At 53.3% G+C, this 11,240-nt stretch overlaps 1 protein-coding gene across 1 annotated transcript in view; it reads left to right on the forward strand.

Moving 5' to 3' along the window:
- PLOD1 (procollagen-lysine,2-oxoglutarate 5-dioxygenase 1) overlaps window positions 1-11,240 on the forward strand; it is a 33,387-nt gene that overhangs the window by 17,560 nt on the left and 4,587 nt on the right. Inside the window, exons 9-18 of the mRNA XM_049877941.1 lie at window positions 278-409; window positions 3,184-3,305; window positions 4,866-4,970; window positions 5,431-5,556; window positions 5,843-5,984; window positions 6,869-6,982; window positions 7,771-7,836; window positions 8,440-8,544; window positions 9,731-9,877; window positions 10,862-10,987. Of these exons, the coding sequence (XP_049733898.1) occupies window positions 278-409; window positions 3,184-3,305; window positions 4,866-4,970; window positions 5,431-5,556; window positions 5,843-5,984; window positions 6,869-6,982; window positions 7,771-7,836; window positions 8,440-8,544; window positions 9,731-9,877; window positions 10,862-10,987 (1,185 nt within the window). The remainder of the gene's footprint in view (window positions 1-277; window positions 410-3,183; window positions 3,306-4,865; window positions 4,971-5,430; window positions 5,557-5,842; window positions 5,985-6,868; window positions 6,983-7,770; window positions 7,837-8,439; window positions 8,545-9,730; window positions 9,878-10,861; window positions 10,988-11,240) is intronic.

Raw genomic sequence — 11,240 nt, forward strand, 5'->3', positions numbered from 1 at the left:
CAGACTGCAGTCTACCAGAGCTCACCTGGTCGTCGCTGCCATCCTGGGCTCCCCCTCCTCCTCTCCTGCCCCCCAGCCTCCTCTGGCAGCTTCCCTGCCAGGCCCTGCATCTGCCCACCCACACACCCTGCTCAGAGTTCCATGCCCAGGCATCACTGATAGCTAAGTCTACATGCTGCTGCCCCCTTCTCTGGATCCCTCTAGTCCCCCAGGGGCTCAGTGGCAGGTGCTGTGCTTAGACACTGCTAGATTCTTATGCCGCCCCCTCCCCATGCAGGACGAAGCTCTGCCCACAGTCCTGGTCGGCATTTTCATCGAGCAGCCCACGCCGTTCCTGGTGCTGTTCTTCCAGCGGCTTCTGCGCCTCCACTACCCCTGGAAACAGATGCGGCTTTTCATCCACAACCACGTGAGCAGCAGGCCCCCGGAGGGATCGCCTTGTGGCTTGGGTCAGGGGCTCAGCCTCACAAGGTGGGCTGAGCCCTCTGAGGATCTGACCAAGCCGTGATTACCTGGGCCAAATGGGAGGGGGTGGTGGACCGTATCCCAAATCACTGGGGGGACCCTAGTATTAGACCAGCTGGATTTAAATCCCAACACCACTGCTTTTATTGGCTGTGTGACCTTAGGCACGTTATTCAACCTCTCTGTGCTTCCATTTTCCCATCTATAAAATAGGGTTCATAATAGTGCCAACCACATAGAATTGTCATGAGGATTAAATATGTTGATACATGAAGCACTTAGAAGAGTGCCTGGTGTGTAGGAAGCACATGGTGGGTGCTCTCTTAGCTGCTGTTATTATCTTTGTTTCCCTCACTGCCCCAATTAATCCCTCCTAATTGGAGGCAGTGGTGGTTCGGTGGTAGAATCCTCACATTCTCAGCTTTCATGCAGGAGACCTGGGTTTGATTTTTGGCCAAGGTACCTCAGGCACAGCCACCTGCCTGTCAGTAGAGGCTTGTGTGTTGCTAAGCGGCTGAACAGGTTTTAGCAGAGCTTCCAAACTAAGATGGATTAGGAAGAAAGGCTTGGCAATCTCCTTCCAAAAATCAGCCAGTGGAAGCCCTGTGGATCACAACAGTCCCATCTGCAGCCAGTCATTGGGATGACGCAGGACCAGGCAGCGTTTTGTTCCGTGGTGCATGGGATCGACATGGGCTGGGGGCTGACTTGACAGCAGCTAACAACAATAATTTGATCTAGTAATGGCCAAATTGATTTTCATTCCTTGAGTGCTTTCTTGGGACTCGGGGAGGGTCGGCTGCTCTGTGGGGGTGGGCTTGGATTCAACATCCCCAGCACCTCCCTTCCTGCCTCTCCTCGTTAGTCCCACCTTTTGGCTTTTGCTTATGTCAATCTCCGTCCCTGGGATGGAGAGTCACTCTACAAATCCTACCTGTTCTTCAGGGCTCCTTGTCATCATTGAGGTCTTTTCTGCTGCCCCATCTGGGATGATGGTCCTCCTTTCTGAGACTCTCAGTCCTGCCAATCTGTGCCCCCTACCCCTGGGGTCCATGGTCCCAGCCTGGGCTCCACTCTTTGCCTCTTTCTCAGACATTCGTTCACTTGTTTTTGTGCCATGTGGAACCAGAGAGGGGGATGAGGCCTCCCCTTGGGAGGCTCAGCAGCCCTGGAGACCTCAAGCAGTGCACCCATGTCTGTGACTTTATGTAGAAAAAGAACTGTCACAAGGCAGCCCATGAGGACCTGCTGTGTGCCTTGTGTGACTCAGTGAATCCTTACAGTGACATGTCAGGGAGACATGGTTGCTCCCATTTTGCATGTGAGGAAGCTAAAGTGGGACAGGGGAAGTGACTTGTAAAGGTCACATGGCCAGGTATAGCAGAGCCAGGGTTTGCTCTGAACCCAGGGTTTCTTCTAAAAACCCTGCTCTGACCACGTCCCCACACATGGGGCCCCAGGTATAGAACATTATTTTTCGAAGTGTGGTCCAGGGATCTCCTGGAGTTTTGTTTTTTTAAAAGTCTTTTTGAATACCGCCCCCGCCTCCAGCTTTTTTAAAAGTGTGGTGAAAATATATGTCAATATACACCATCTCAGTAATTTCTACATGTACAATTCAGTGACATTGATTACCTTCTCCAAGGTGTGGCATCATTCTCACTATCCTTTTCCAAAGGATTCCACCACCATTAACATAAACTCAGTGCCCTCTAAGCAAAAATCCCCCCTTTCCCCTTCTCCCACCTTTAGTAACCCTGATCATCTTTGATTTCTATATATTTGCTTATTTCTTGTAAGAGATTGTACAATATTCTTTTGCAACTGACTGACTTCGCTCAGCATGATGTTTTCAAGACTCATCCGTGTTGTGGCACGCATCAGGACTTGGTTTCTCTTCATGGCTGAGTAGTAGTCGATAATGTGTAGGTACCATATTCTGCTTATCCATTCATCTGTTGTTGTTATTGTTGTTATGGGCTATTGAGACGATTCTGACTGAGCGACCCTACAGGACAGAGTAGAACTTCCCCGTAGGGTTTCCAAGACTGATCTTTACAGAAGCAGACCGCTGCCATCTTTCTCCTGTGGTGTGGCTGGTGGGTTTGAACCACCAATTTTTGAGTTAGCAACCGAGCACTTTAATCACCATGCCATCAAGTCTTCTTTTATCTGTTCCTCTGTTGATGGACGTTTCATTCATTTCCACCTTTTGGCTATTGTAAAAATGCTGCAGTGAACATTGGTATACTGTTTTATAGGCTTCTGTTTGTGTTCCTGCCTTCGTGTCTTCCAGGTATATACCTGGGGTTCGGATTGCTGGGTCATGTGTTGTTCTGTGTTCAACTTATGGATCCTGAAGTGTTTTGTGACAATGCAGAGCCCTGGTCCACACCCCAGACCCACAGTCTCCACATCTCTGCATGGGGCCTGGGAAGTGGTGGGTGCTGTCGTGATGACAAAGCCTCTTAGGAAGCTTGTAGAGCCTGGCTTTGTCAGGGGGTAGTGGTTGAAGGATGGCCAGGATTTGGCGTATCTGGGAAGGGCCCCTCTAGGCAGAGGTTCTGGCATGGGGAAAGGACCCAAGACAGGAAAGCAGATGACCAGGGATGGCCAGGGTGGAAGGACGTGGCCTGGCAGTAGCAGAAGTTGGTGTGGTCCCTGGGCTGGAGCGTGAACCTTCATCCTTATACCTCCCCCTGACCTCCCTCCTCCCAGGAGCAACACCACAAGGCCCAGGTGGAGCAGTTCCTGGCAGAGCATGGCAGCAAGTATCAGTCCGTGAAGCTCGTGGGCCCTGAGATCCGGATGGCCAATGCTGATGCCAGGAACCTGGGCGTGTGAGTCGGGGCCCAGGAGCAGGTGGGGTGGGTATGGTGGGTGGAGGGAGGGACCAGGGTTCAGGAGCATCGGGCTGCGAGACAGGAGTTCAGAAGGCTTCGTGGTCTCCAGCAAGTTCCTGCCCGTTTCTGGGCCTCAGAGTTCTCATCTGTCAAGTGGGGAAATAGTCTCCTTCCTGCTGACCTCAGGGGTCCTAGGCGGGGCTGAGCCATATCAGTTGGGTTCAGGAAGCAAATCAGGGAAAGGAGAAGGACTGGAAAAATTGAAGTAGGCAAATGTTGACAATTAGAGAAGCAGTCTGTCTTAGTTATCTAGTGCTGCTATAACAGAAATACCACAAGTGGATGGCTTTAACAAACAGAAATTTATTTTCTCACAGTTTAGGAGGCTAGAAACCCAAATTCAGGTTGCCGGCTCTAGGGGAAGGCTTTCTGTCTCTGCCAGCTCTGGGGGAAGGTCTTTGTCTCTTTTCGGCTTCTGTTCTTTGATTCCTTGGCCGTCTTCATGTGTGGTATATCTTCCCTTCCATTTGTGCTTGGTTCTCTGTGCTAATCTGCTCCTTTTATATCTCAGGGGTGATGGGTTTAAGACACACCCTACACTGATACGGCCTCATTAACATAGCAAAGAAAACCCTATTTCCAAATGGGATTACATCAATGGGGATAGGGGTTGAGGATTTATGACACGTATTTTGGGAGATACAATTTTTGATTTCTTTTTTCCTTATTAAAAAAAAAAAAAAAAAAAACCTAAGTAATGTGTGTTGACTGTCAAAGACTTGGACAGTCCTGACCAGAGGTCAGCAAACTTCCTGCAAAGGGTGAGACTGGAAATATTTTCGGCTTTGCTGTCTCTGTAGCAACCATTCAACTGGCTGGTGTACTAGGAAAGTGCTTTATTTATGATAATTATGTAAGATCATATGTCAACGAATGAATGTGGGGGTGTTTCAACAGCATTTTATTTATGGACACTGACTTGAATTTCATATTTTATGATTTCATCTGTTTTCTTTTGATTTTTTTTTTAACCATTTAAAAACGTAAAAACCGTTCCAAACTATACAAAAACTGGCAGTTGGCCAGGTCTGGACCACGGACCATAGCTGGCTGAGCTCTGGACCAGATAACCAAAAAGCCTTTTTTGAGGCTTTTGGTACAAGTTGCCAAATGGCCTTCTAGAAAAGCAGTACCGTTCTTCCCACCCTCCCCAGCCCTGGCAGTGTGGGAACCTGCCTGGTGGCCCGTGCTCACCCCAGTACCAGGGTTTTCAGGGCTTTTAACGCCAGCTGCTAAGCTCCGGATCTTCGTCTTGAGAGCATGGTAGCCCAAGGCTTGGGCCTTAGAGTCTGGCAGGACCTTGGAGGCTACTGGTGCTGACCCCCACCCATGCTGGCAGCCCCTCTGAGAGGGCCCTGGGCTGGTACCTGGTGAAGCCAGAATGTGCTCACGGTGGGGCAGGGGTGGAGATGCAGCCACCAGGTAGCTCTGGGATCCTGGGTGGGGAGGCTAGTGTGGAGTCCCAGCCCTGCTGACCCTGTTCCATCTGTCCTGCAGAGACCTGTGTCGGAAGGACCAGAGCTGCACCTACTACTTCAGCATGGACGCCGACGTGGCCCTGAAGGAGCCCGACACCCTGCGGCTGCTGATTGAGCAGAACAAGTAAGGCTGAGGGCAGGTGGGTGGGTGAGTGGGCAGCGAACTCTTACAGCCTGAGCTCCCAGACCAGCAATGGTCTGTGATGGGCTGTGCTCATGGTGGGAGTCCCTCCCTTGCTTGTTCCCGTACCCTCGGCCTCACCTGTGGAATCCTGGGTCCCCGCCTCCAGTGTGGCAATCCCAGGTTCTCATGGACAGCGGCACCCACCTTTGTCTTAGTCTGGGATGTTCCTCTCCCCACCCCATCTCACCTTCATGCCACAGCCCTCCCCCAGTCTGTCCCTGGCTGCACCATGGGAGGGAACAAGTACCAGGTGAGCCAAATCCACCTCCAGGCCTAGGTCCTCCTCTGCCCCAGTGAGGTTCTTGGAGCTCATGTCCCTCCCTTGCCCCACCTCTGGCTAGGTCTGTCCACCCACCCCTGCGGTCGGCAGGGGATTCCCACTGAGGTGTTCCTTCCTCAGAAATGTCATAGCCCCCTTGATGACCCGCCATGGGAGGCTCTGGTCGAACTTCTGGGGGGCACTGAGTGCAGATGGCTACTACGCCCGCTCCGAGGACTACGTGGACATTGTGCAGGGTCGGCGTGTGTGAGTATGGGGGGGCACTCTCATCTGTCTTCCTCCAAGGCTTGTGGCACCTCCCTCCCCAATATTCCTGTCCTTGTTGCCCTTAAATTCCTGCTGACCATGAAGCAAGGAAGACTGCAGTCAGATACTGAGAAGGACTTCCTGACAATTATTCCAGGCCCTTGTGCCCAGGATGGGAGAATCAAGTCAGCAGTATTGTGCTCTTCCCTCCTGTGATCCCTCTTGCCCCTGACCTCATCTATGATACCTCACCATCAGCTTGTGACCCCTTCCATCTCTCTTATAGTGGTGTCTGGAATGTGCCTTACATCTCTAACATCTACTTGATCAAGGGCAGTGCCCTACGGTCTGATCTGCAGCAGAAAGACCTGTTCCACCACAGCAAGCTGGACCCCGACATGTCCTTCTGTGCCAATGTCCGGCAGCAGGTTGGCCCTGGGGCTGAGGGTCACAGGAGGCCTTGGTGACAGGGAAGGTGGGCAGCCTTGTCACCATAGGCCTGGGGAGCTGCTGAGATATCAGTGGGGCTGCTCAGAGGCCCCCAGGGTCTGGCGGGGGTACACAGGGCGCCGGGCATGTTGGCAGGTCCCCAGTGGTCTGCAGGGACCATTTTATCAGACAGAGCTTTCACACTGTCTATTTTACTTACATTTTTGACACAGCCTAAAGATAATTGAGAGGGCAGTGGTGGCTCCGCGGTAGAATTCTCACCTTCTACGCAAGAGACCCGGGTTCCATTCCCGGCCAGTGCACTTCATGTGCAGCCACCACCCATCTGTCAGTGGAGGCTTGCGTGTTGCTGCGAGGCTGCATAGGTTTCAGCAGAATTTCCAGACTAAGACGAGATAGGAAGAAAGGTCTGGAGATCTACTTCTGAAAATCAGCCAATGAAAACCCTGTGGATCACAGTGGTCTGATCCCATTGTGCATGGGGTTGCCATGAGCTGGGGACCTACTAGATGGCAACTAACAACAAAAAGATAATTGTATTTGCCACTAAGTGTAATCCATGTAATGTTTTCTCCAGTGGCCAAAACTTCAGTATCAAAATGCCATCCTTTTACACATGCATTTGTTCTTTCACACATTTATTCATTTCTTTTGCATCCAGTCCTCCAGGAAGCCTTCCCTGATTGCATCCCCAGTGTCAGGCCTGGGCTGGGTGTTGGGGACACGGGGGTGACCCCACTTGGTCCCTGGCAGCTTGTGACCTGAGTCTGGTGGGCAGAGGAGGCTGCGCCGATGGCCCTTTCAGGGGCCTACAGGGGATGGGGAGGGAGGCAGGCCTCCCCCATCAGGCTGCTCTCCCCAGGCCGTGTTCATGTTCCTGACCAACCGGCACACCTTTGGGCACCTGCTCTCCCTGGACAGCTACCAGACCACCCACCTCCACAATGACCTGTGGGAAGTGTTTAGCAACCCTGAGGTGAGGACCTGAGTGGGGCTGGGAGGGGAGGAGCACTAGGGACTCCATTGATCCAGAGGCCTGAGGCTTCTCCCTTTCTGATCCTAACCAGAGCTGGGACCCTGGGCCATCTCTCTCCCATTTGCCTCAGGAGGTCTGTATGGCCAGATTTGGGTGGGAGAGGAGGATGCGTTGAGAGGCAGCGCCATCTAGTGGAGAAGGGACCAGGGGTCGGAGGCCTGGATTTGAGGCCCAGCTTTGCCTTTGGCTGTGACTTAGTTGAGCCTCTCAACTTTCAGGGCCTCTGTTATTTTAGCTCTAAAATGGTTATACTTTCCCAGCCTTGGAAACCCTGGTGGCATAGTGGTTAAGAGCTGCGGATGCTAACCAAAAGGTTGGCGGTTCAAATCCACCAGGTGCTCCTTGGAAACCCAGTGGGGCAGTTCTACTGTCCTTTAGGGTTGCTATGAGTCAGAATCAACTCTGGCAATGAGTTTTTTTTTTTAATACCAGCTTCACTCGTGTCAGAGAGTATTGTGATGGTCAGAGGAGGTAACAGTTGTGACAGTGCACCTAGGTATTGGGAGGTTGTGGTTGATGTGGGTGCGTACTTATACCCCCCCCCCCCCCCCCACACATGCATGCAAATACTAGCTCCTGCAGGCACACTTCAGCACCCAGGTGTGCACATGCCCATCACACTGTGTGGGGATTTCTGGGGAGGAGCCCTTTCTTGGAGCAACCTGTGGTGCTGAGCATATGGTCAGCTCCAGGCCCAAGGACCCCAGCCTGCTTCCCCCTCCCTGCAGGACTGGAAGGAGAAGTACATCCATGAGAACTACACCAAAGCCCTGGAGGGGAAGCTGGTGGAGACGGTAAGGGCCTGTGGTGCCCCTGGGAGCAAAGCCCCTGAATCCATACCCCCTCCACACCCACCCCCGGGAGGGGAAGTAAGTGGGGGAGGAATGGAGCCAACTGACCTGAGGACCAGGGGCACCTTTCTGTCTGCGCTGGCAGTGCTGGGGTAGGGAAGGGGCAGCTGATGGTCCCCTTCCACCTGCTGGCACTTTGGGGCTGGAGTCTGCAGGGCCTTGGGGGCCTCAGGCCTCTCCCCTGGCTCATATAGGAGAAAAGAAGAACATCCCCAAATGTCATCTCAACTGTCCAGTGGGTGCTCCTCTGGACTCCCTGCCTGCGTCCCCCGGGAGCCTGAGGCCATTACTCCCTGGGTGTGCACCCTTTTTTCTCTGTGACCTCACTGAGACGGGCCATCTCTGAGTTCCTGCCTCTTTCTCCCTCAGCGGCTCACTAGGTCCACCCAGAGTGGACAGAGCCCCTGCTCTGTGAAGACACTCAAGGCTCACTGACCAGGGTGGGGGCAGCCAGGGGGCATGGCAGGGCCTGCAGAGGGCTCTGGGAGCAGGAGGAGTATATGGTAGGGACCCCCTGGACTCCTCTGACTGAGGCTCCCCTCGCAGCCTTGCCCGGACGTCTACTGGTTCCCCATCTTCACGGAGGCGGCCTGTGATGAGCTGGTGGAGGAGATGGAGCACTATGGCCAGTGGTCTCGGGGTGATAACAAGGTGGGGCCCTCTTCCCGTGCCCACTTTCTGGGCTGTTCTCTGGGACTCCTCTAGATGGGGTGCTGGAAGGGGTGCCCACAGGCAGTTAGGTGTAGAGGTGTTGAGAAACTGGAAGCAGAGTTTGTCCCCAAAGCTTCCGTTGCTGCCGTGTGACTCTGAGTTCCCTTAAACTTACATTGCTTGGTTTTCACTTCCGGGTTGGTGATTTAAATGGTTTAGCTTCCTGCCCTAGACTTGTGTGTGGGATAGGGCAGGAATTAGGAGGTGTAGGATGGGGAGTATCCAGTAGTGGGGCTCCAAGTTCATCAGCATCAGAAGCAGGTGGCACAGTGGATAAGGGAGGCTCTGCGCCCTCTGAAGGAGAATCCCAGCCTGCGCTCATGTCGGCAAGTCCAGGCACTGCTTGTAAAGGTGCGTGAGACCCTGAGCCTGTAGGCCTCAGGCTGGGCTGTCCTATCACCTGGAAGCTGGACTAACCTGTGGTTCTGGTTACCTGCCTCATTCATACACTTGGGTGGCTGAGCTTATCTCCAGGACCCAGTAGCTGGGATGGCCCATGCAGTCTGTGGTCCTGCTAACTCTTATGCCCCAGTGACCATGCTACCCCCTGGACACCAGTGCCACTGTGCATTAGTTATCTACTGCTGTGTAACAAATTACCACAAGCTTAAGAGGCTTAAAACAACACCCATTTATTATCACATGGTTTCTGTGGGTCAGGAATCTGGGCCTTCACCAGGGTCTCACAAGGCTGCAATTGAGGTATCATCTGCAGCTGGGGTCTCTTCTGAGGCTCAGGGTCCTAGTCCAGGATCACATGGTTGTTGGCAGATTTCATTTCCTTGCAGCTGCAGAACTCATGATAGTTTGTTTCCTCAAGCCCAGTAGGAGAGTCTGTCTCTCTTCTTAGAGCCTGTTTTAAGTACGTCGTCTGAATAGGTCAGGCCCTATCCAGCATAATCTCGCGTTGATCAACTGAAAGTCAACTGATGAGGGACCTTAATGACATCCGCAAAACCTGTTCACTTCTGCCATGTAACACAACTATCATAGTCACAGGGTCCCACCCACACTCAAGGGAGTTGGGGGGTATGTACAGGGTCAGTCCACCAGGGGGTGGGGATCTTGGGGGTTCATCTTAGAATTCTGCCTTCTTGGAATTCACACCCTCCTTGGCCACCTGCAGGACAACCGCATCCAGGGTGGCTACGAAAACGTGCCAACTATTGACATCCACATGAACCAGATCAACTTTGAGCGGGAGTGGCACAAGTTCCTGGTGGAGTACATTGCCCCCATGACGGAGAAGCTCTACCCCGGCTACTACACCAGGGTGGGTGTGGGGCTGCTACGCCAGGGTGGGCACAGGGGCTGCTACGTCAGGGTGGGCGTGGGGGCTGCTACGCCAGTCAGGGTGGGTGTGGGGGCTGCTATGCCAGTCAGGGTGGGTATGGGGGCTGCTATACCAGGGTAGGCGTGGGGGCTCTATGCCAGGATGGGCGCAGGGTGCGGCCAGGATGAGGCAGAGGGGACAACGGTGGTCAGGCAATCTTGGCCTGGGGGAGAGGCCTGGATAGTGAGTCCCCAGGCAGGAATGAGGTCTCCCCCATCAGGCTGGGCATCAGGAGGTGGGGGTCTCAGGAAGAGTCTGGGGTAGGGGGAGGCCCCTCTGATCTTATCCCATCTTCCTAACCCTTTCTCCATGTCCTTAAATTTCACTTCTGTGACTCCTAGACTGGCCCAGCAAATAAGCTTCTAGTTAGCTGGCCAGCACATCCCCATTCCTTCCCTCAGATTGTCTCTGGCTCCATCACTCATGTATCTGTCAACTGCCCCTTTGATTTTCCCTCTTCCTCCCTCACTCACTCAGTTACTTCCTCATTCCCCTGGTTTTCTCTGAACTCTTGCTCTGTGTGTTTGTGCCTGTGCCCTGCCCTCAAGGAACCACCAGTCCAGATGGTTGCCAGAAAGGGCTGTAAAGCTTAGTTTCTCCCTCCCTTCCTCTCTCCCTCCTTTCTTTCCCACTCTCCTTCCCCTCCCTCCTTTCTTCTCCCTCTTTTCCTCTCCTTCCCTTCTTCCCTCCATTCCTCTCTCTTCCCCAGCTCTCTCCTTTCCTTTCTCCTTTTCTCCCCTCCTTACATTTTTGTTGAGAACCTTCCCCATGTCAGGCACCATGCCAGGCACCAGAGGACACAGTGCTGAGCAATATGCTTTCAGGGATCTGACATTCCAGCAGATTAGATGAGGGCCCACCACCCTTGGCTGTCCTCGGCCTCTCTCCTTTAACGTTGGTTGTTGTCCCACTCCTGTGGTGCAGGCCCAGTTTGACCTGGCCTTCGTTGTCCGCTATAAGCCTGATGAGCAGCCCTCACTGATGCCACACCATGACGCTTCCACCTTCACCATCAACATTGCCCTAAACCGGGTGGGAGTGGACTACGAGGTGAGCAGGGCTGAGGGCAGGCAGTGGGGAGGCTGGGTGCTGAGCTGCTTACAGGGTGGGGGTGGCAGAGGGGCTCTAGGTACTCCAGCACCATAGAACTGGGTCCCTGGAGGGCCTCCTGAAGCTACTATTTTTAAGGAGTTTCTCTGGCCTCAGCCCTGGGCTAGCACTGTGAAGAACACTCATGAAAACAGCTATAATTTTTGAGAAAGCACCTAGGCATTGGGGTTCTCAACAGGGAGTGATTCTGCCC

This window comes from Elephas maximus, chromosome 3 (genome assembly GCF_024166365.1).
Source record: "Elephas maximus indicus isolate mEleMax1 chromosome 3, mEleMax1 primary haplotype, whole genome shotgun sequence".
Lineage (NCBI taxonomy): Eukaryota > Metazoa > Chordata > Mammalia > Proboscidea > Elephantidae > Elephas > Elephas maximus.